The sequence below is a fragment of the Muscardinus avellanarius genome (assembly GCF_963383645.1).
Source record: "Muscardinus avellanarius genome assembly, chromosome: 13".
Lineage (NCBI taxonomy): Eukaryota > Metazoa > Chordata > Mammalia > Rodentia > Gliridae > Muscardinus > Muscardinus avellanarius.
The window spans coordinates 34820743-34846462 of record NC_137799.1 but is presented as its reverse complement, the minus strand read 5'-3'; the positions used below and the strand labels follow the sequence as shown (position 1 = coordinate 34846462).

General features: G+C 41.8%; 2 protein-coding genes across 2 annotated transcripts in view; one reads left to right on the top strand and one right to left on the bottom strand.

Moving 5' to 3' along the window:
• The window catches only part of STX17 (syntaxin 17), a gene marked incomplete at its 3' end in the record, with an annotated part of 52557 nt that extends 47377 nt beyond the window's left edge, over nt 1-5180 (top strand). Inside the window, exons 6-7 of the mRNA XM_080708454.1 lie at nt 4054-4140; nt 4941-5180. Coding sequence (XP_080564580.1) covers nt 4054-4140; nt 4941-5180 — 327 coding nt within the window. The remainder of the gene's footprint in view (nt 1-4053; nt 4141-4940) is intronic.
• Nucleotides 5181-22948: 17768 nt separating this feature from the next.
• The window catches only part of ERP44 (endoplasmic reticulum protein 44), a gene marked incomplete at its 3' end in the record, with an annotated part of 79035 nt that continues 76263 nt past the window's right edge, over nt 22949-25720 (bottom strand). The window contains exon 12 of the mRNA XM_080708507.1: nt 22949-23050. Coding sequence (XP_080564633.1) covers nt 22949-23050 — 102 coding nt within the window. The remainder of the gene's footprint in view (nt 23051-25720) is intronic.

Sequence of the window (25720 nt, the reverse complement as noted above, 5' to 3'; positions counted from 1 at the left end):
ATAGGAAAGAGAAAAGGAAGATACTGGAGTTTTGGCATTATTTTCTTAAAAGAAATTCTTAGAGTTCTAAGCATGTAATAAAATTGCACAATTAACTCTTCAATGAAGAGTATATTGTTGATGTAAGTGGATTTGAGGATGAATTTGTGGAATGCATTAATATTTGATATGAAGGATGCTGGGCCTACAAGTGCCCACAACAAGCATTCAAGCAAAAATAAAAATATTTATTTGTTTTGAATTCATCTTCCCAAATTGCATTCTGTTTGATAAGTATTAATTTAACAAATCACATTTTACTTATCAAGATGAAGGTTTTTTTAAGGCCAACAGGGGGATCTAACTCAAAGTTTTCAAAAATGAAATCCATAGACATATTATCTGGGTCTTGAATTTTTTTTTTTAAATAAAGGGATCCTTACACTGCTGCAGTTTGAGAAACACTGCAGCGTTCCTCATAAATGGCTAAACTCATTGTTAAAGGAAGGATGAGAATACTTTTAAGCAACAAAGAATAAAATACCAGGCAAGTTTAAAGACTGGCAAATGTGGGAGACCTAGGCAGATGAAGAAAAACTTAAATCAGAAGCAGAAAAAGGAAGTCGCCAAACAAATGTGAGGAAGCTCCTGAGCCGCCTCTGGAGCTGGGCTGGGGTTGTATGTGTATCATTTGACTTAGCAAAAGCCAAAGACAGGTGGATGTGTGAAGACCAGATTCACCCCTGGATGAACTGTAGTTTGGTATTATGCTGATAGTGATCCCAGTTTAATGCCTATCATCACTGTGGGTGTCGCGAGTCCTCCTTATTCATGAAGCAGAATTTGAAATTATGGGCAGTTAAATATTTAAACAGCCAGGTGTGGTGGGACATGCTTGTAATCCTAGTACTTGGGAGGCTGAGACAGGAGGATTGTAGGTTCGTGGCCAGCCTCAGCAATTTGTGAGGCCCTCTGGAACTTAGCGAGACCCTGTTTCAAAGTAAAGAATAAAAAATAGGGCTGGAGTGTAGCTCAGAGGTAGAATGCCCATGGGTTCAATCCCCAATTCCTTAAAAAAAAAAAAAAAGAATATTCAAACAAAGCAAAATAAAGGTAAGAACAAGGTAGATCTGCAGGATTGAGGAATGGCTTTATCCCAAGCTTTCTGCCTTCTGCCTTACCCCCAGTGCCCATAGTTAAACAGTCTTGGGCCTCATCGAGTGCGGGTGATTGCAGGGATGGAGGATGTTATAGTCCATACAGCAATCTTAGAATTGGGTTTTTTTTTCTTATTTTCTCCATTTATTTCAAAGGGTTTTCATGAAAAAATAGGAACAGATTATTTAAAAATTTTGCTTTAATTTAAAAAATCATAGTGTTGCAATATCCAAACTTTTAAAAGAAGCATTAAAAATATTTTTCCAGAAGGCTTGAGATCACACTTGGAGATGGAACTGGCAATAATTCTGGCAGGCTCCGCCCCCAGACTGGGATTATTTGGGGCTGAAAGAAAGGAGGCACATTGGCTGTGTGTCCTCTACCCTCAAAACATCAGGATATAAAGGTCGATGACAGAATTTTCCCCCTCTGATTTCTCTGCTAGCACAGACTCCTTCAAGCACGAGTGGAGAGGGTTGGGGACGTCCCAGAGAGAAACAATGTGAGGGTGTCAGAAATCAGACAAGTGGTGTAGGAACAATGCTGGCACTTTTGCTTCCATGGGTCAAGCAAAGCAAGCTAACTTAAAGCAGTTTTACTGTCTGAGAGAAATCAAAATTCAGTGCATGAATGCTAGGAGAGATCTAATATTTGAATGCCCTAGAATTCTCAAGCATTATAGGAGAAAGCTTAATACATTTTTTGATAGGAAGATGAGAGTTCATTTTTTTATTGGGAGGATCAGGACAAGTTCTGTTTTCTCTCATACTTTGAGGACATCTTATTTTATTCACTTTTCACCTCTGTAAAGTATAAAGATTATTATCCTTATTTTGACAGATGTGGGTACTGGCATCTAGGGAGCCTGATGGATTTGTGGAAGGGCATATGGTGGTCATGCTGAGAAAACAAAATACCCAAACAAAAGTTATGCCATTAATCGTATTAATCGTGTGTGTGTGTGTGTGTGTGTGTGTGTGTGTGTGTGTGTGTTCCTGGTGATGGAACCCAGGGGCATTCTACTCCAGCTATACCCCCAGCCCCTATTTTAATTTTTATTTTGAAACAGGATCTAGGTTGTTGAGAGCCTCAGCAAGTTGTGGCTGGCTTCAAATCTGCAATCCTCCTATCTTATCCTCCCAAATATCTCCAGGTGTGCACCACCACGCCTGGCTTTTTTTTTTTTTTTTTGTAATGAGGATTGAATCCAGGAACATTCCCCCTCCTACATACCTTCCAGCCCTTTTTATTTTCAGTTTTGAAATAGCGTCTCATTAATTTGCTGAGAATCTTTCTAAATTACCGAAGCAATTAATGAACCTGTAATCCCCTTGTCTCAGCCTCCCAAGAACTAGAATTACAGGTGTGTGCCACTGTGCCCGGTTTGCCCTTAATTTTAATTAAATAAATACATAATAAGGATGGGTAAAGTGTGAGAATGAACAGCATTCGCATCACCCAGAAACTTGCTGGAAACACAAATTCTCAGATTCTGCCTACGGAATCAGGAAGTCTGGAGTGGGGCCCAGCAGTGTGGGTTTCAGCAAGCCCCGCACGTGGTGCTGGCGCACACTTAAGTCTGAGAACCATTGTCGTGTTTGTCTCTGACGAAAGTGTTCAAAGGAATTATGTTAGAGATGTCAAAATAGTAGTGGTGGGGACCCTGGAATGAAGGGGCGCCGCTAACGGCCTCACAGTGAAAAGGCAGAGGCTGAGGAGGAAGGGGCGTCAGTGAAGCCAAGAAGAAGCAGCCGAAGGGAAAGATCCGCTGCGTTGTTTGGGCCTCGTGTTCTCAAATGAAGTGTTGATCGGAATTAGAAGAATGTTATTGATGTCTTCCTCCTATTAGTAAATAGCTCAATTATATAAAGGCAATCAAAAACTTCAGGACTCACGTTGAATTATGTCACGCTCATTGTAGAAGGTGGCATTTATCTGGAATTAGATTCTCCTCTTTTGTTCTCTAAGTTTAAACAAAAATACTCTATACCCCGATGGTGACGGTAGTTACACGGGCTTACACATTTGTCGGAACTCATCATACTGCACCATTAAAATGAGTGATATTGTATGCAATTCTAACCAAGCTTGACTGAAGACTGGTCGTGTGCTCTGCAGCGGGGAGTGTGTTGTGTCAGGGAGGCAGCAAGTAGAGGCTGGGTAACCACTCGAGGGAACACTGCAGTGGCCCTCCCGCCAGTACTCACAGCCACAGCGGCTGCTGTGTCGGCACAGTTGTTGCTACTTGATGTGTAACGCTAACCTATCTGATCTGAAATATTTTAACTTATCATGATTTTAAAATGTATTAAGTTTAGTATGTAGGTATAAAACCCAGGATGGGGAGTTCACTCACTACTGCTCCCTACTGGATCTCACAAGTGGGAAGATTTCAGGATAGATCAGACCATGTTGTAGTGTTATTCCTAAAAACATAGGCAATTTTCATATTTATTGATAGATTAAGAGCATTTTGCTCTTTAGGCAAATCTGCCTGTTTTAAACAGAATCTCCAAAGAAGATAAGTGTTAAGGGGTTGATTTTGTGTTGGTTTTTTCTGTCCCCTTCAAATCCAACATGACATTTAAATGCTTATTTGGGTGGGTTTTCCCCCCCTCCCTGGAAAGAAGATTCATCCAGGAGAATAATATGTTCGTGTGTTTGAATGAATTTCAGTGTGAGATGCTTTTTGCTAGAAAGTCCCTCCCTTTTATTACCTAATAATTAAATTCTCCTCTTTTTTCATGAAAGTGAATTTGTACTTTCGGCATGGTTTATCAGATGCTATTAATGAACCACTATTAAGACTGCAAGGCTGCAGTACCCGGGGCCCTGATTACAGGAATTAAAATAGTGTGTGCTGGCTTCCCGCCGCTCCTCAGCAGGACTGCTCACTCATAATTCCTTTGCATCTAGTCTCAGCAGGAGAAGATTGACAGCATTGCAGACCATGTCAACAGTGCTGCTGTGAATGTGGAAGAGGGAACCAAAAACTTGGGGAAGGTAAGACTCTGCTCCTGCTGACAAATCAATGGTACTCCGGCTCCCAGGAATCTCTAGTATTAACCCAATTGATCTGCTCTCTTCAGTGTTGAGGGAACCAGCAATTAAGGAAATAAGGAAGAAATGACACGTAGGTAGTGCAAGAAATCAATGGCCGTAATATTCTACTCCTAAGATTCATTCTAAGGGATTTTTTTAATTAAGAGAATAAGCCGTAGCCTCACTGTTACGAGGGGCTATTTGAAGAGGTCCTGGGAGAGGAGAGAGAGAGGCGAGTGGAAATCCGGCCAGGGCAAGAGTGTCAGGACGTGACAGCGCATGGGCCTGAGACCGTCTATTTTCCATTCAATGTGGATTTTAACCCCAGGCCCATAGCATGTGCATAGCGTGCAATAATCTCCGCGCAGCATTAAAAAAAAAAAACTGGGAGGAATCTGTGGCCGCTCTAGCTGTTTACAAAAGCCAGCTAGCTGGTGGATTGATTGTTTAGCAAGCCAAATCAATTTGTAGCCGTCCGCTCTTGGTAGCTCATTTCTCTCAATTCCGAGATTGGGAGCGATTGTGGTACCTGTGGCATACTTTAGTTCTCCCCTCACAAGTACAATCTCTTAGGTTAATTATGTACCAGGAGTTAAAGAGGCATCGCCAGGAGTAATGAAAGGAGACGCACATCACCACAGGTGGATATTCTCAACTCAATTTCTAAATTGAATTTTTTCTTCTCTCTCTCTCTCTCTCTCTCTCTCTCTCTCTCTCTCTCTCTCTCTCTCTCTCTCTCTCTCTCTCTCTCTCTCTCACAGGCTGCAAAATACAAGCTGGCAGCTCTGCCTGTGGCAGGTGCACTCATCGGAGGAGTGGTGGGGGGTCCGATTGGCCTCCTTGCAGGCTTCAAAGTGGCAGGAATTGCAGCTGCACTTGGTGGTGGGGTGTTGGGCTTCACAGGTGGAAAATTGATACAAAGAAGGAAACAGAAAATGATGGAGAAGCTTACTTCCAGCTGTCCCGATCTTTCCAGCCAAAGTGACAAAAAATGCAGCTGAAAACCAAACTTGGGTATGACTGGCACCAACGTGTCTGTCCTGACAAGCACCTGGCTGCTGCTGGACACACAGTCAGCTTCTGGAACACCTTGAATCCAGTGGCTCCCATGCCCCCGGGGGTTGATCCCTGATACACAGATGTGTTTTGTTTTCTGGATATTGATAGAGATGTCGGAGGAGCCTGGGCGGAGGGTGTGTGATATGTCTGTTGGGTCAAACTTAAAGACTGCCGAGGTGCAACTATTCTGCCTGGAAATGTGAAAACTGAATTTATAAACCGAAGAAGTACTTAAGATGTGTAGAAATGATTTGGAGACCTTCAGGCTAAGGTATTTGTAGATTATTTAGGCCTGCTATGGGCGTTCAGGAGCCTTTCTATCAAACAGAGAACCCAAGACGGGTGAACCATGTCCTGAACCACGCAGGGGGCAGCACAGTGGAACCCAGCTGCGGCACGATCCAACTGTATCTTCCAGTTAAGGAAACTCAGAGTATTAGAAAGTGGAAAGAGAGGCCCAGCTTCTCTGAGATATTTTAATTGGTAACACTAGCTTCTTTTCTAAACTCTGCCTCTCTTCAAGAAAAGAGAGAACCACAAGGAGCAGGCAGCTGCTCAGGCGGCCACCACGCTCACCATCAGCCTGCCTCAGCCCGGATGGCGCCCTCTGCCTTCCTTCCTTTCTAATTTGAAAAGCTCTTTGGTTTGGGGTGAGCTCTCCCCGTGGGTAGCGAGGACTTTTCTCATAATCTGCCTTTTTTTGTATAGTTTCTCATCCTTATTAACCCCTTCCTATAACTTCTAAGTTAGAGGAAAATTTTCTAAATATTGTCAGTTTGGGCTGCAAATGAACAGGGAGGAGGATGTAGGACCATCACCTGGGACACTTCCTAATTTCGGGGATTCACCTACCAGCCACTCGGGATTCTGCCCAGTCTTCTCTTCAGCGGGCCTCAGGGGAGCTAAGCACTCACTTTCTACCTCACTTCTGTCACCACCACCCTTTTTGGGGTTTGCTGTCGCCCACGCGTCCCTTCACCTCTCAGCTGCTTTTTCTTCCTGAGAATGGCGCTCACCTCCTCACATCTGGACAGTATTGCTGGTGCCGGGCCTCTGCCTCGAGGCCGCACGCGGTGCGAAGCCCCACGCTGGGCCCTGGCAGCGGGCATGGCCCAGGCTGATCTCAAACCGCGGGAAGGTTTCAAATCTAGAGGAAAAGAATATAAGATTGCAGGCACCTTGCCCTGTACCTCAGCTCACTTGAAATAAGAAGAAACCACCCTTTTGCCTTATTCTTGACTCTGCTGAGGACAGGAATGGGCCCCTGAACCCCAAAAGGTGTGCGTAGTCTCTGCCCAGGAGTCAGGGTCTTCAGCAGGGGCTCATGGTTTGTCACGTAGCTTCTGTTGCTCAGTTTACTTTTAATAATTTTTATTGATTGCTGTCTCTCACTTCTGAGTCTGTCTCTTTCATACTTTTTGAATCTCACCAATGAATTCCAGGGAGACAAGACACCATTTCTTACTAAGTAACTGAAAAGTAGCAAGGATTGTTACCTGCTTACCAAATCCTTTAATATACTACCAAGAAAGAGAAAAACTCTAAGGAAGTGCCATATTCTGATCCAGTGTCTAAGAGGTGATACCTGTAAGGTTGGGGTAATCTGCTTGGAACCCCACCATGTCTCTTTTTTCTGGTCCTTGCTGTCCATCGAACACAGGCTGTTCAAATGCAGGCAGGGCTCAGAGCTTACTGAGATGTTTCTCTATGGTTCTTTAACCTCATTTTCGCAGATGATTCAGCTATGGCCAGCCCAGATTAGTTAGCTGAGATGATAAATAGAAGATGTAGTTACATCAAGATTCAGCTGTGTCATTTGATTCTGTAATTTCCAGTATTTTGCCCTTTGCTTCATTGCATAGTACTCCACTCTGCCAACCCCAAACTGGTCATGCTTTCAGCACACCATCTTAGGGGCAGCACTGGAGACTCAAAAGAACCTGAAGGAGAGAGGAGGCCTATATTGTAGCTCACATTTTGTGGGATTTCTCATTTTGACTGAGCCAGTGTGTGGCGCTATTGTATGGACTCATATGAGGTTTTGACTTTCACTGTTCATTAGAATTGAATATTCCCCTAGCATAAAGACTGCTAGGAGAATATTCCAATAGGTTAGGCAAGTTACCATCATTTTTAAAGCCTCTTTGTTTGTGTTATATTTTGTAACAGGGTCTCCCTAAGTTGCAGAAGGCCTCACTATAAATTGCTAAGGCTGGCAGAGAACTGAGAGGTGCCTGTCTCAGCCTCCCAAATACTGGGATTAAAGGCATGTACCACCACACCCAGCTTAAAAGCTTCATAACTTGCCGGGCGTGGTGGTGCACGCTTGTAATCCCCGCGCTTGGGAGGCTGAGACAGGAGGATCGCACAGGTTCGAATCCAGCCTCAGCTACTTAGTGAGGCTCTCAGCAACTTAGTGAGACCCTGTTTCCAAATAAAATATAAAAAAGGTCTGAGAGTATAGCCCGGAGGTAGAAAAGCCACTGGGTTCCACCCCAAGTACCACCAAAAAAAAAAATTTATTTCATTCCCCCATAATAGAATCTAATAGCCAATCTTTGTCAAAATTACTAGATGTATTTAATCAAATATAAATGATGCACCTATATATGATTAAGTGCTTATAAGTATAAATAGTAAGACACAAAAACCAATCTTAAAATAGAACTTAACACAGTGTCAGATTAAATTTATCTCCTCTCTGGTTCATGTCTTATTTTTACTGCAACAAGTTAGGAACACTTTAAAATCTTAGAATTTATAGGGGCTCATTTGGATAAAGGCAGCAGCACTTCTGAGGACTTCTTTTTATATATAATAGCCTGAAAATTTCTGTGACCCACCTTCTAAAAAATGCATTTTTATCAAAATTCAGCATAATGAAACATTGTTTTTACCATTCTATGCAACACATTTTAATATTTCTCAGTCTTTTTTTTTTAATATGTGAGTTGCAATCCACTAAGTTGATTTCATCATCTGCAAGTAGATTGTGATCCTGGGTTTGAAGAAAACTTTATACCAGAGAGGAACTGGTGTTCACTGAATGGACTGTTTGCGGGCCCTTCACTGGGCATTTACAGGTGTGCAGCTGAGCCTCAGAAATAATTTGCAGAGGTGACCCAGCTCCAAAGGGGTGAAGCAGGGACGTAACTAGGCCCTTTTCCCAGGACAACGGCTCTTTCTGCCCTACTGTGCAGCCTCTCTGTACAGAATGAGTCATCTGCCCTGCTTACCCCGACACCCGTGTGTCCCGTAGGCAGGCTTAGATTTCCGCATGCCCCTCATTTGCACCTTGTTTCTTTTTAATCTTCCACCACTTCACCCAGTATCCAGCAGCCTCAAAGTTTTTAATGGTGGCTGTGCCTGGCATGCACAGTGCTGAATTTAGCCCTTAGATTACAAAATGAAGAGTTTCCCTCTCGTGCCCACACCATGCAAGTAGTTTTGTAGTCACAGGTTATAATTGTTGTTTAAATAGTGCTTTTTATATAGTTTTAAACACTAATGATTTTTAAGATAGATCTGCCATAACTCACGGAACCAAATGATTGTTATCGTTTGAAATGACATCCTTGGGAGCCATGTACTCACTGTATGATGCTAGATTACTTAGACCATTTTTAAAACTTCTCTTGTGATTGCCTCCAAAGACATTTTGCAAATCACACAGGAAAAGTGATCTTTTTTTTTTTTTTTTTTGGTGCTGGAATTGAACGGGATTGAACCCAAGGGTGCTCTACCTCTGAGAATCCACAGCCCTACTTTATTTATTTTGAAGTAGGTTCTCCCTTCGCTGAGGGTCTCACTAGGTTGCTGATTGGCTTAGAACCTGCGATCCTCCCATCTCAGCCTCCCAAACACTGGGAGCACAGGCGTGTGCACCCGGTAGCCATCTCCAGGTGGTCATAGACTACACTTCCTTGGGTCCTGTGCCCTCTCCTCCTTTCTCTATCACTTTTCTTCTGCTGGCTTAGCTCTCCTGCCAACGTGCACAGGAGCCAGTAACCTAAGGATGCCCAGAAAGGATTATGTTGGCGCTGCCTCTCACCGGCCAGAGTTCCTGCAGCAAGGACTTTGGGGTTAGACCAGAACTGCAGGCCATGAGGGAGAGTCCTGCGTGCAGAAGCCTCCCTCCGTGGGCCACCCGGCACCCTAAGTGCAGTCAGTCACGTGCACAGGAGTAAGGGCCAGCTGGTAATAGCATTCATGAGAAGTTGAGGAAACCTATAATAGAAATATATAGCATGCAAGATTTTCCTCCTATGGAAGTACAGGAACTAAACTTTATGGTGTTTTGTTTTGGTGGTGCTGGGGATTGAGCTGAGAGGCATTCTACCACTAAACTACAACCTCAGCCCTTTTTTTTTTTTTCATTTTGAAACTGGGCCATCCTAAGTCGCCCATGCTGGCCCCAAACATGCAACCCTCCTGCTGCTGAGTGGCCGGCATTACAGCTATGTACCACCTCACCCAGTGGCCTTACAGGTGTGTCTTAGGGCCCCAGCTGCCCTTCGTTGCCACGTGGAATCTTGTGGGATGGATGAGGAAAAGCCTGGGGTAAAGGTTCCTGTGACATGGGATGTTTTCTCATCAAAGTAGAGTGTGGCTGTGGCTCTCGAGTACTTAGGAATGTCAGCTGAAGTTCCTCAGGAGTCAGTCTAGTAGAAGGTAGGGTGCTTCTCCTCGGGCCTAGATTAATATAAAACATCGGGTTCTGCTTGTGTTTTTATTGACGCTGGGTTTCTAGTGGGTGGTTCTCACTATTTGTGTTTATTAACTTGACCTTCTTGCAAGAGAGACTTCTTGGGTATTAAAATCATTGACAAAAGATCCACACAGTATCTACATTGCAATCCTCAAAGAAATTAGTGTATTGAGACAGTATACCTGTGCGATATTAATAAGTTGAAATAAAAACATAAGTGGTGTCAAAGGCAAATGATTTGCTCAAGATCACAAAGATAGTTTACGCAAGAGACAGGATTAGAACCACAGTACAGTGTATAGAGGGAAATCCGCAAAGAATTTGAGTTCTTGTTCTGCCAGACTGAGTTGCCTGCTGAGGCGTGTGGGCTTTCAGTCTGGCTTAAACATTCCAATCAGACAAAAAGGAAAGAAAGCTGGGTGTGGTGGCGCAGGCTTGTAATCCCAGTACTTGGGAGGCTGAGACAGGAGGATCAAAGGTTCGTGGCCAACCTCAGCTACTTAAAAAGACACTGTGCATGATGGCGCACGCTTGTAATCCCAGCGCTTGGGAGGCTGAGACAGGAGGATCGCACAGGTTCAAAGCCAGTCTCAGCAGCTTAGTGAGGCTCTCAGCAACCTAGACTCTGTTTCCAAATAAAGTATAAAATAGGTCTGGGAGTATAGCCCGGAGGTAGAAAAGCCCCTGGGTTCCACCCCCAGTACCACAATAAATAAATAATAAATTAATAAAATAATATAAAATAAAAAGACCCTCTGCAACTTAATGAGACCTTGTTTCAAAATAAAGAATAAAAAATAGGGCTGGAGGTATAGCTTGGAGCTAGAATGCCTCTGGGTTCAGTCTTCAGTTCTGAAAAGAAAAAGAAAAAAAAACCCTTTTTCCCCTAGAGGAAATTACATTCAGCTTCTTAATCTTCAAAGCAGCGTGGTCTTGGTGTGTGCGCATCTGATAGCCAAAGCCTGAGGACTCCTCAGCAGCGTGAGTGCTCCAGCCTCCAGCTCGAGAGACCATGGCCCGACTCCTGTGAAAAGCCGAACTTATGTTTGAGACGTTCAGTCCTACACTTGTCATACAATCCTCAAGTATCAGAGGTTTTCTTGTTTTAAGGTTAATTACTAAGATGTTTATGTGGGTTTTATTAATTAACCCCCCTAAAGTTGTTTTCCATTGTGTTGTTAAACCTTCTGTGTTAGCACAAGCAAAGGCCAATGTTGGGAAATGTTTGCAAACTCAACTGAATTCATTTGTTGTTTATTATGTTGCTGAGTGGTGTTTGAGTGAGGAAAGTTGCAATAAAATTCACTCTGAACATCTAACTGAATTCCGGTTGTGTGTTGAGTGCTGGGCCGTTTATAGAAAGTATCAGATCTGTAGACTCAATCCTGATCAGCCATTCAGGTTACCTAAAGAGTAAGTCACAGCAGGACACTAAGTACCCTAAAACAGGAATGAACAAAGCGATACAAGTCCACAAAGGGACCAGCAGCGAGGAAAACAAGGGGAAGGCTGTGTAGAGCATGCGGTATTTGAGCAGTAGCTTAAGACGCGCGTGCCTGACTGAAGAGGGGCTTCAAGTAGGACAAGAATTAAAACGCACACACGGTTCAGAATAGTAATAGGAGAAAACCAAAGAATTAAACACAGCTGAATGATGGAGTTTGTTAGATGGAAATACGGGCTAGAGTGGTTATATCTGTTTAACATTTGGTAAAGATGGTGGCATGTACCCATAATCCCACTTGGGAGGCTGAGACAGGAGGACTGCAGGTTCAAGGCTGGCCCTCAATTTAGCAGGAAATGGTTTCAAAATAAAAAAATAAAAAAGGCTAGGGATGTAGCTTAGAGGCTGAACCTGGGTACCACGAATTTTTAGTCATTCTTTGTGTAAAGGAGCTGATGTCGTTTTGTGTTAAGGCTGTTACAACCCTCTGAGTGCCTGTTTTTTTTCCCTTTGTTGCCAGGGAAACAAGAAGCCACATTTGCTGGGCTTCTTCGTCCAAATGGCATATTTGTCTTTTCCACCTGTAAGAAATAATTTGCACCCTATTGCCTCTGTGACTTCTGGTTTAACATTGAATACCTATTTTCTGTCTACTCCTGATACGATAAATATTTATTGGAAGCCCATTGGGAAGAGTCATGAAATTTACCTTTTAGTGTCCAAGACCATCATAGCCCAGCTTGCCATCTGTACATGCATATTTCTTGACCACTGCAATTCAGTGGCTCCCATTTTCACTGCAGTTAATTCTGCAGGGTTAAGATTTTTTCCCTTGGTGGTGGCACGAGCTTCCTAACTAGACTGTAAGCTTGTTTTAGGCCACGAATGGTAGCATCTGCTTTTTGGAGTATTCTATAACATAAAATACAGCAACAGGAAAATACAAAGAAACTACCCATTAGGGGTTCTCAGATGTTGAGTGACAGTCAAAAGCGTGTGAGTCCTGCCCTATTTGGGGGACATGGATTAAAATGTGTAATAGTTAAGACATCAAATTTTTGTTACTCATTTTGCACATTAATGGAAATAAAAGATGCAACAGAATGAACCTGGAAAACATGAGCTGAGATTATTAGAATTTGGATGAAAAGACATTTCTCTTATTTCTGATTACAAGATATGACTTAGGTCAGGCATGGTGGTGCATGCTTGTAATCCCCGCACTTGGGAGGTGGAGACTGGGGGATCACATAGGTTCGAAGCCAGCTGCGCTGGCTTAAGAGACCCTGTTTCCAAATAAAAAATATATATATAAATAGGTCTGCGAGTGTAGCCTGGAGGTAGAAGGGCTTCCAGGAACACCAGGTACCACCAAAAAAAAAAAATATATATATATATATATATATATATATATATATATATATATATATATATTATGACTTAGAAGATCTCGAGAGGCGATAGGGCCTGAAACACTGAAAAAGTACTGTGGAAGAAAAACTGAATTGATCTATCTACTGTCTTACCATAGATTAATGGGGTTAGAAAAGTAGGGACTCAAGTAGGATGTGGTGGTTCACACTTGTAATCTCAGGACTTGGGAGGCTGAGACAGGAGGATCACAGGTTTGCAGACATCCTTAGCCAGTAAGACTTTCAGCAACATAGTGAGGCTCTCTTTCAAAATAAACATAAAATAGGGCTGGGAGTGTATTTGGGAGTGCCGTGGACTCAATCCCCAGTGCCAAAAAAAAAAAAAAAAAAAAAAAGTTTGGACAAATACTGAAAAGGGGTGTAGCTGCAGGCATATAAGAGCTCTGTCAGGCAAGCAGTGATTGGAATCAGGCAAAGGCAGGGCTGAAGTTAAGAGGTCTGTATTTGACCAGGTTTGAATACAGGTTTCTAATACCAAGGTTCAAAGCTTATTTCCACCAAAATAGTTTCTCAGTTGATAGGAATAAAAAGAAATAGTGTTTGGCACTTACTGATCACCCTCTGTGTTCCCTTTCTCTCTAAGTTTTAGTGGTCATCAAAGATTGCTGCCACTGGACGTGGTGGGAAACACCTGTAATCCCAGTACTTGGGAGGCTGAGACAGGAAGATTGGGTTTACATCCAGCCTGGGCAATTTAGCAAGGCTCTCTGCAACTTAATGAGACTCTGTTTCAAAATAAAATAGGGCTGGGGTATATCTTAGAAGGAGAATGCTCCTGGGTTCAATCTCCAGTACTACACACACACACACACACACACACACACACACACACACACACTGCTGCCACTCATCTGGGTAGAGTGGGGACCACCAACTCAGGACATTACCCCCCTTATACCTAGCCTAAAGTACAGAGTGGTATTGAGGGTTAAAAGAATTAACATACATTAAATGCCCAGAATAGTTGTCTGACTCATACTAAGTGTACAAATATGAGTGGTGACTGCTATTGTTGTATGTTACTATTATTTTCCCCAGAGTTTAAAGGAAGTGTATATTAATAAGAAAAGAAGCATCATATACCTATAGAGTGGTAGGAAGACATCTAAAATCAGCAGAAGCTTGTGAAAAATACTAAGAATTTATTTATTTATTTATTTATTTATTTATTTTTATTTTTTATTTTGCAGGTCTGGGGATGTAACCCAGGGGCATTTGACCTCCAAGCTACACCCCCTGCCTTATTTATTTATTTATTTATTTATTTATTTATTTATTTATTTATTTTGCGGGTCTGGGGATGGAACCCAGGGGCATCTGACCTCCGAGCTACACCCCCTGCCCTATTTTTTATTTTGAAACAGGGTCTAAGTTGTGGAGGTCCTCACTAAGTAACTGAGGCTGTCCATGAACCACGATCCTCTGGTCTCAGCCTCCTGAATGCTGGGATTACAAGCATGGGCCACTATGCCTGGCTTATTCTTTATTTTGAAACAGGGTCTAAGTTGCGGAGGGCCTCATTAAGTAGTTGAGGCTGTTCATGAACCGCTATCCTCCCCCATCTCAGCCTCCTGAATGCTAGGATTACAAGCCTGTGCCACCACGGCCGGCTCTAAGAATTCTTGAAATGATTTCTTAGAAAGTGTTATTGCCAAGGGGGTATAATGATTACAGATGCTTGGTACAAAGTAAATCTTTTTCATCTTTATTAGGAATGATAACCAAACATGAAAATATGTAACAAGTGTTAGAAGTGGGGTGATCATACATCCCAGTTTGTCTAGAATAGCCCTCATTTATATCTGTTGTCCTAGTGAAATTGTACTAAACCCTTCAATCTCAAATGTCCTGGTTTAGATTTTTAAAAAACTGGCCTCACCTTGGAACTAAGGTATTTTAAAAGAACCCATATTTTAAAAGAATATTTTTAGGCTCAAATTTAAAACATCCAAGGTCAAGCAGGAATTTGTGCATGTAGTTAGTGTGTGTGTGTGTGTGTGTGTATGTGTGTGTGTGTGTGTGTGTGTGTGTGTGTTGTGTTGGGGATAGAACCCAGGGCCTTCTACCTCTGAGCTATACCACCAGCCCTATTTTATTTTTATTTTGAAACAGGGTCTAAGTTGTTGAGGCCCTTGTTAATTTGCTGAGGCTGGCTTTGAACCTGTGAGCCTAACATCTCAGCCTCCCAAATACTGGGATGACAAGTGTGTGCCACCACATCCCACCGTGCATGTGATTTTAAAGTGGTATCTATAATTTTGAGAAATTTTCAGAAATATGCCAGAACTGTCCTTGGGCAAAAGTCTAAGATTTAAGGGGTAAAGCTGGATTTTAGAAGCTGTAGAACAGAGAATTCTCCTTTGGATCCTAGAAAATTCCTGAAATGGACTGTTGTTTTAAATCAGAAAGGCAAATCAATACGTGGGATTGCATGAAACTGGAGAGCTTCTGTATAGCAAAGGAAACTATCAAGAATCTCAACCAAGAGTCAACAGAATGGGAGAAGATTTTTGCCAGCTACTCCTCCAATAGAGGACTAATATTTAGAATATACAAAGAACTCAAGAAACTCAGCACTAAGAAAAAAACATAATAAAAAATGGGCAAGTGAATTTAAATAGATACTTCATGAAGGAAGAAATTCAAATGGCCAATAAATGCATGAAAAAATGCTCAACATCATTACCAATCAGATTCAAATCAAAACTACCCTGAGATTTCACCTAACTCCAACTAGAATGGCAATTATTCAAAACACGAACAATAACAAATGCTGGCGAGGATGTGGAGAAGTGGGAACTCTAAAACATTTTTGGTGGGATTGCAAATTTGTGCAACCACTTTGGAAAACAGTATGGAGGGTCCTCAGAAGAATGGGAACAAACTTACCATTTGATCCAGCAATATCACTTCTGGTTATCTACCCAAAAGAAAATAAACCAAACTACCAAACTAATGCATTTGTATCTATGTTCATAGCTGCACAATTCACCATAGCCAAACTATGGAACCAGCCAAGATGTAACCAACAAATGAATGGATTACAAAACTGTGGGATACATACACAATGGAATTTTACTTGGTCATAAAGAAGAACAAAATTATGTCATTTACAGGGAAATGGATGGAACTGGAGAATATTATGCTGAGATTAGTCAGTCACAAAACAGTAAGAAATCGAATGCTTTCCCTAATAAGCAAAAGCTAGGGAGAAATGGGTAACAAGAGGAACTCTAGATGAAGGAGATCCTACAGAGGAGCAAATAAGGCAGCCTAACTGAGGGGAGTGAGGGTGGAAGAGGGAAACTAAAGGACATGATTTACTTAAACATATTAAAGTCAATCATGAAGCCAAGCATGGGAAGGAGGGACGGGGAGGGAATAGGTAGGAATTGTGTAAGGGCTAATTGGGCGCTGTGTGCATGTATGTCTCCACCATCTTTTATCCCATTGAGATGTATGACTACAATGCACCAACAAAAAAATTAAAAAGAAAGCTGTGCTCCTCTTGGAACAGATACCCTCTTCTGTTTTCCCCACTGAATATGTAGCCAGGGGTGCCATGCCTGATACCCTTTCCAGGGCGGTGGTTAGGACAAGAAAACTAAGTATCTGGCTTCCAAGACTGAGCTAGCCCTATCTAGGCAAGTTTACCCAGGCACCAAGATGGTGGGCAGGCTGCTCCTTCCTCACAACTGAAAATACATAGGACACAGCCAAGTGTGGGTACACGCCGTAATCGCGGTATTTGGGAGCTGAGACAGGAGGGTTGCAGGTTTGAGGCCAGCGTCAGCAACTTACGGAAGCCCTGTTTCAAAAATAAAAAAACAAACCCGGGCGTGGTGGCGCACGCTTGTAATCCCCGGGCTTAGGAGGCTGAAACAGGAGGATCGCATGGGTTTGAAGCCAGCCTCAGCTACTCAGTGAGGCTTCCAGCAACTTAATGAGACCCTGTTTCCAAATAAAAATATAAAAAAGGTCTGGGAGTATAGCCTGGAGGTAGAAAGCCTCTGGGTTCCACCCCCAGTACCACAAAAAATAAATAAATAAATAAATAAATAAAAAATAAACAAAAAGGGCTGGGGATGGAGATTGGAAGTAGAATTACTCTGGGTTCAATCCCAAGTTCTCCCTCCGCCTCAGAAAAATACACAGGATACATCACAGATTAGGCAGGTCTTTTGTTTGAGTGGTAAAATGGGACTGAGTAGTCAACAATACCTAACAATATTTTTTATCACAGGAGGAAATAGAAAAACAACGGCCTCCATTGATAGGATCGTCTTTGTCCAGATGTAGGTAGGAAAGTGTAGTTCTTCTGTTCCTAATCAAGAAACCACATCCTATAGGAAGGCTCCCGTTTCCCACGGGGAAACGTGGCTGAGCGTGCCAACTCACCTCACAGTGTTTATGACACTATTATAATCACTTTTACTCATCCATTTTGCTCCTTCACTCAACTCCCAGTGCAATCTTAACTGTTGAGGCTTCAGCTGGGCAACAGTAATTCATGATTAGAGTGTGTGTTGTCTAAACCACACATGTGTCAACTCACTGCAGTCCTTCCATGAGGATGAATGAATAACCAGGTCTCAGGTCTACCTTAGAGAAAATGTGAGGAGCCCATGAGGACTTTTCTAGCACCTCTGCAGGACTCTGTTACCCAAGAAGGCACCTGAACATCCTTCTGATAGTGTGGACAGCTACATTTTATTCTAGATTAAAAACTCTTGGAGCTGGGTGTGGTGGCACTTATAATCCCAGTACTTGGGAGGCTGAGACAGGAAGATTGCAGGTTCACAGCCAGCCTCAGCTACTTAGTGAGGCCCTCCACAACTTTAGTGAGACCCTGTTTCAAAATAAAGAATAAGAAAAGGGCTGGGGAAGAGCTGGGCATGGTGGTACATGCTTGTAATTCCAGCATTTGAGGGGCTGAGACAAGAGGATCATGGGCAGCCTCAACTACTACTGAGTGAGGCCCTTTGCAACTCATTTAGACCATTTCGTTTCGTTTGTTTGTTTGTTTATTTATTTATTTGTGGTACTGGGGTTCTACCTCCGGGCTACACTCCCAGACCTATTTTATATTATTTTTATTTGGAAACAGAGTCTCTTAAGCCAGCGAGGCTGACTTCGAACCTGCGCGATCCTCCTGTCTCCACCTCCCAATCGCGGGGATTACAAGCGTGCGCCACCACGCCTGGCATAGTGAGACCCTGTTTCAAAATAAAGAATAAAAAATAGGGCTGGGGAGCCGGACGTGGTGGCGCACGCTTATAATCCCAGCATTATAAGGACGTGGTGGCTGAGACCAGAGATTGCGGTTCGTGGACAGCCTCAACTACTTAGTGATGCCCTCTGCAACTAAGTGACTCTGTTTCAAAATAAAGAATAAAAAATAGGGCAGGGGGTGTAGCTCAGAGGTAGAATGCCCCCAGGGTTCAATCCCCAATACCACCAAAAAACAAACAAACAAAAACAAAAAACCAGGGCTGGGAGTATAGTTTAGAGGTAGAATGCCCCTGGGTTCAATCCCCAGGACTAAAAAAAATAAAATTATTTGGACCCCAAAGCCAGTTTAGGTCATAGGACTGAAGGTGACTGGAGTCATCCACACACGTCTGTGACTGACAAAGCCATCAGATCACTGAGATCTGCAGATAATTGCGTTAGGGTGCTAAGCTCTTGTCCTTTATTCACTCGTTCACTTTTTTTTTCTCATCTGAGATTTCCTGGGTACTTTCAGTGTACCCTGTTGCTGAGAATACAAAGATGGAGTCCCTGCTTTCCTTACCGCCTACATTTACCTGGTGAGGACAAGGGATACATGTACTTCCAACTCGGAATTCTCTAACATACAAAAGAGGGCGGTGAGACCAGCGAGTGACTGAAGGACAAAGAGAAGGAATTTCTGGGCAAGGTTGGGGGAAGGGAGGAGTTGTCGAGAGAAGTCATTTTTAAGTTTTTCCTTTTCCAGAGTCCAAACCCTACTGTCTGCGGGCAGGCCAGCCTTTCCCTGGTGTGTTCAAGAGGGAACTTTAACGCTGCAACAAAAGACTGGGTTTGAGTTATCAGCACCTGTATTCATATAGCCCCCCCATCTTGAATCAAGTATAATCAAATGATCTCGAAAATAATCTTAAACCCAGAAAAGTCGGTGCCCCTGGTCATCTAGATTCTGAGTGAAATGTTCATGGTATGATATTATCACAGGGAATTAGTAAAAAATCTCAAATGTAGAAATATTTTATAAATATAATTTTATTACTTGGAAATACATACAAAAATTCAAACACAGCTAAAAAACAGTTGCTAAGCAGAGGTCCTATTCAACCTGTTTAATAAACACACAAATCAGTGGTAGTCACATTAAACAACTTAAGTCCTGAAACAACTTGCTGTCTTTAGGGTTTTTAAATATTGGGTTTAGAAATGGATAACTCTTTTGTTCTCTATACCTATTTAAATCTTTTCCCCAAATACAGACCACTAGCATTCCAGTTTGATTCATGAGGTTATATTTCAGAGAAATAGCTCAAGTCATCAACTAAAATGATTTTGAAACTAGAATACCATGTGCCCATTTCCAGTCTTCTGTCACCTTGCACTGTACATGGTTTCTCAAAAATTATCAATAGTTGTTACAAAAAGCACTTGCAACACCCAGCAGCTCTTTGGGATACACAAGTGTGGGCCTAACAGACTTGAACTCCTTTAAGATGGCAAGATTTTTTTTCTCATTTTTGCTATTCTATGTCACTTTATTTTGCCCAACCAGACTATGTCTATTACGTTAAAATTTGAGTCATTCTGCTCTCCTGAGTGTCAATCCATCACACTATTTTATCTATTCTTTTTTGCCTTGACTCAGGTTTAAAAAAAAGAAGAAATCCTTGGCAACCTTAGCATTTTCTGTAAGTTTCAGGCTCATCCTGAGCGTCAGCATTTCAAACGTTTCCTACGTCACCTTCCTCTCCTAGTGTTTACCTGCCAGCGTCCCCTTCTGCATGCCATCTCTGACAAGCTGGTTTCATCTGAGAGCTCGCTACATTTAGATGCCTACTCTCTAGCTTCCCTTCCAGGTTCATTTAACTTAAAAAGGTTTTTTTTTTTTTTTTTAAGAATGTCATCTAAAGAAAGTTTCCATCTTTTTATGGTCCCTCTTGTGACTGGAACAATTTTTTAAAAATTGGAAAAAGGAGCCAGCAGAGCAGCAGAAAGGCCGACGTCTGGCTTTGGTTTTCCCTACCCAGCTGTGCCCTTCCATCCAGTCTGGCCTCCTCTGGCCACAGCTAAGGAGCCTGAGGCCAAGCATGTATCAGGTAAACTGAGGCAATGTCTACTCTAACATCCTCTCCTTCGAGGTTCACAGATATCTCAACCATAAGACCTTCTTCCATGGTATTCTTTTACAAACCTAAATACAAACACACTTCCTTCCTACGACCTGTTAACAGCTCTCCACTGCCCACATCTACAGTACAAACCCTCGTTTGGCACATGGGCCTTGTGTGGTAGCTCTTCTTTCTCCAGCCTCCTTTCTCATGTCCTCCCAGCCTCCAGTGCGCTCCTTTAAGAGCTTATCTTCTCTGATGTACTTGGCTGTTGCTCTTGTTATTCTATCCACCCAGACCCCAACCTCTTGAAGAACACCTATTCGTCTTCTAAGAACTCAGCTTAAATGATCACCTCAGTCAATCTTTGGAACTCAGCACTCCCCATTTTCTTCAGTCTTTATACCTTTAACATGCTAGTTACTGTTCATACCATACGTCCATCTTGCGACAAGACTGTAATCCTCATGTTTCAAAACTCATTATTACCCTAAGCTGTCCTTTCATAGGACTCACTGGAGCTTGTTAATGAGCTTTTATAAATCTGGGCACTAAGTCCTGAGGAGTAATGGCCACCCTCTAGCTACAAAAATTACCCAAGCTGGGTGTAGTGGTGTACATCTGGAATCCCAGTACTTGGGAGGCTGAGACAGGAGGATCGCAGGCTCGAGGACAGCCTCAGCAAGTAGTGATACTCTTATCAACCTGGTGAGACCCTGCTTAAAAAACAATATAGGGCTGGGGTGTAGTTTGGAGGTAGAATGCCCCTGGGCTCAATCCCCAGGAACACAGAAAAAAAAAAAATAAATTGCCTAAGGTCACTTTGCTTCTCATTTATTCAAAAAGCATTTAATGACAACTACTAAGTGTCTATGACGCTAGGCTCCAGAGATGCAGACGTAAAACTCAGCGTCCTGCGCTCGATGGCGGCGGCGTGACCTGCAGAAGGCCGTGGCCGTGGCAGGGCTAGAGCCCAAGTCGCAGCAGTCAAGGCTGAGCAATGCATCCTCAAGTGTGCCCACTTCTAAACAGCCGCTCCATCATCCAAGAGCAGTGAACACAGGCTCCTTGACGTTATCTTCATAACTATCTCAAGACAGCTCTCTGCAATACAGTACTTGAGTGGTATCCTTTGTGTACTTAGTTTTTCAAACCTAATTACAGGATTACAAGTGTATTCTGGTTAATTGCAGGTGCTGCTTTTGGTCTTGCGTGTTAGCTTGCTGAATATTTGTGAATATTCACTCTGACCATCTCAGATCTGGCTAATCCTCTGACCTGAAGACTACAACTCTGACTTTATCCAAGTTATTGATGAAAAGCAACACAGAGAACTGAAGTCCCACCCTACTTTTCTCGCCACAATCCGATAAAGTACTCTAAACATGCCCCTTAACACTTTATTAACATATATTATCCTGAACAAAACTATGAAAATTATGGGTAAGTCATGCATAACTAAGAATTCTAGGCTGATTTTAAAAATAACAATTATTAAATATACATTATAAATATTCATTTTATTTTAAAAGGATTGGAGGTGTTACATATATTACACACTACATATAATGGCACATGTCAACCGTTTAAGCTTAAAAATAATCTCCCCAAACTGGGACTGATTCATATCCAAGTATAAAATGACCCTTGGCCTATAGCACCAACCCAGGCCCAGAGGAAAGCCAATTTTAAACCTGTCTGTCCTCTGGCATTGGGATTCCTGATGTCATACCGAGGGTCCTCATCCTCTGGTTTCGCCCTGGCAGTACTGAGAGGCCTGGCCCAGGGATCATCTGACTGCACACTGTGGGCCTGGGAAAGCAGAGAACCTAAGGAGGGGAGGGTCCTCCAATGATTTTGTAATGGGAAAAAAGATCAAATGTATGTTCCTTATTGTCTTTGCTTTTGATCTATACAGGTACAACAAAACTCTACAAGAAAGGAGGTTTAGAATTATTGAAATACAATTTCTCTGGTTTCCTCTTTGGAAACTGAAATCTCATGATAGGAGGAGCCTTAATACCAGCTACTCAGAACTAGTGACCTGCTCCAATAGTATCTCCCTTTCCCAGATTTAGGTGTAATTCGTTCAGTTTTAAATGCCATCCATATGCTACGTTCTTAGACAAACACATATAAATTTAATAATACTTCCATTTTCTTTTTCTTAATTCATAAGGACAATTTCTGCCAAATGTTCTGGCTTATGGTTCTCCTCCTCTTCATAGTATGTTTATAAGTTATACATTAAGAATCCAAAAAATAACGCTACGGAATTTTCATAAGCAATATCCAACCAATCAGTGACGCCAGGTACACAGTGTGAAATTGTAATTTATTCCCCTCTCAAGTATCCAGAAAATATACCCCCTTAGCTTTCAGAAATGTGATAATGAAATTACCAACAGAATTGATATGAAAAGAAAAGAAAGGAAAGCACATATGGCACAGGAACATCCCCAAGTCCTCCCTACCTAGGAGCGCAAGGTCATGGTATGTTTCTGGTGATGTCACCTTTCACTTGATTTATAAAAATTTAACAGGACAAAATTAAAGCGAAGATAGGCCTCTGGTTTTATTTTTTTAACCCTAGCAGATTTTTTTTTAAAAGAGGCTATATTAAATGACAATGCATTTTGAGTCAGGGGGAGGAAAAAAATTAAAAACCCAAAACTTCTTTCAGTTTATTCAAAATAAAAATACACATAGAATTATGAAAATATAGGTTTACTATTTCCACCACGTAAGTTGATGTTGCTGTTGAAAGGCTTGCAAATTGTTTTTCAAGTTTTTAAAGCTCATCTCGATCCCGCAATAAAGTGTACCTATATTCGCTGGGTGCTAGTTTCTGGAAGGAGCTCTCGGGTGGGCTGCTTGCAACATCTTGGACTTGCTACAAAAGAAAGAATAAAACATTTTTGTACCATTATATTTTCTTAAGGAAATAAGACATGCAAGTGTGTCAGAGGAAGAGTTAGTTTGAAGTCCTGCTTTCCTCACTTCTCAAGTTCTCCAGGGCTGGGCTGCCACAGGGCCATTAAGTGTGGGCCTGTGCAAGCTGCCGGTGTGTGGTGAAAAGAAGCAAATTACTGGGCATGGTGGCGCACGCTTGTAATCCCCGCGCTTGGGAGGCTGAGACAGGAGGATCGCACGGGTTCAAAGCCAGCCTCAGCTACGTAGTGAGGTTCTCAGCAACTTAGTGAGACCCTGTTTCCAAATAAAATATAAAAAAGGTCTGGGAGTAGAGCCTGGAGGTAGAAAGCCTCTGAGTTCCACCCCCAGTTAAAAAAAAAAAAAAAAAAAGAAGCAAATTAACTAGCACCCAGGTGCTTCCTAGAATATCCTGTAGATGGACCACAACATCCAATATCCAAGCCCTTCAGTCTTGCAAAAGATTGCTAAGAAAATGAAAGGTACCTCCTCTGTATATATAGCTCATATACATGTATATGTATATGTGTATATATATATGTGTGTGTGTGTGTACATACACTGGAGATATATATATACTAGAGATGAATCCCAGGGGGATTCTACCTCTGAGCTACACCTTCAGCTCTATTTTATTTTTTATTTTGAAACAGGGTCTCATTAAAGTTGCAAAGGGTCTCACTAAGTAGTTCACTAAGGCCGCAAACCTTCGATCCTTCTGTCTCACTCAGGCTCCCAAGTACTGGGATTACAAACATGCACCACCATGGCTAGCTTGATATAGCTCATTTTTATTAATTACCTGGATGCCAGAAATTACTAAATCTTAGATGAAATGAGGAAAAATGCATACAAAACTGAAACTAATTTTTGTAGTATTTTACTTGTTTACAAATAATAGACAAAAATACATGGTAAAATTGTTACAGTGACTTCTAAGATGCTTTCCCTAATATGTGAGAGTTAGGGAGAAATGGGTCATAGGAGGAACTCTAGATGAAAAAGGAAATCCTATAGAGGAGCAAAAAAGACAACCTAAAGGAGGAGAAAGGAGGGGGAAAGAGGAAAATCTCTAAAACACACAATGTACTTAAACATATCGAAGTCAACCACTAAACCAAGTAAGGGAAGGAGGGATGGGGAGGGAATGGGGTGGGAATTGGGTAGGGGTTAAATCAGTGATGTGTACATGTATGTACACACAAGTTCTTTACCCCAATATGTTGTATGAATATAATACACCAATAAAAAAAATAAAATAAAAAAGAATTCTAAAGAAAAGGCAGCATAACCTGTCTTTTCTCTCCTCACCACGAAGTCAAGAGCAGGTCTGACAGTTCCCACTTTAATATCCCCTATGGTGAACACGGACACATGGTGCACATACTGTGTACTATATGTATTAGTACCTTATCATTAATACAGAAAGCAACATGTCTACTAATTTACAATTGACTTTGGAATGTTCCACTTCCCAAGTACATTTTTAATTTTTTTTAAATGAGACACATATTTGGATTAAGCTGAAATTTTATTACTATTAAACACTTATCATATTTGGTGCCCGTTAGGTATTAGTACACAAAGATGAATAAATCAAATACCAGGAATTCACTGTCTAATAGAAAAGCTGAAACAAATCAAGGATACTACAATAATAGTATTTCTTTCCAATCTGATAAAATACTAAAAAGGCTTTTTTATGGAAAAAGTCACTTTGGGTTACTGCCAATAATAAGTTTGCTCCTTTTATAGTTGCTTAATCACCAAAGGAAAACCTGTATTCATTTTTTCAAGGAAGAAGCACGACATCAGATTCCTAAAGCAAATTCTTTTTTTTTTTTTTTGGTGGTACTGGGGTTCCTGGAAGCCCTTCTACTTCTGGGCTACACTCCCAGACCTATTTTTACATTTTTTATTTGGAAACAGGGTCTCCTAAGCCAGCGCGCACGGCTGGCTTCGAACCTGCGCGATCCTCCTGTCTCAGCCTCCCAAGCGCGGGGATTACAAGCGTGCGCCACCACGCCCGGCTGCAAAGTCTTGACTCTGAACCTGACTCTCTATTGTTTTAATTTTTCTTTCATCAATGGAGGTTCTTTGGGTAAAATAGGTTTAAGTTCTAGGTATATAAAATAGGAAGTGTTTGGTTATAATAAGAGACATGATGTAAATCATAACACATCAAAATGAAGATTTAGTGCTGTTCACTAAAGCAGGGACATAGAAATGACTTGTTACAGAAATTACAAAGTAGAAATAGTAAAATTCTCAGATTATACAAATACCTGAAAATGTAAAAAAAGAATTCAGATATGCAAAAAAAGCAAATATAAAATTTACAAAAATAGTTAAGCATTCTAAGTCCAAAATGGGGAAGAGGCTCTAAGTACTGAGTGTTATAATACTGTATTTGTAAGGCTCTTACGATGGTTTAGCAAGAATAACAAACCATTTCTTTATTTTTTATTTTTATTTTCAGTGGTCCTGGGGGTAGAACCCGAGGCTTTCTACCTCCGGGCTATACTCCCAGACACACACACACACACACACACACACACACACACACACACACACACACACATATATTATTTGGAAACAGGGTCTCACTAAGTTGCTGAGAGCCTCACTAAGT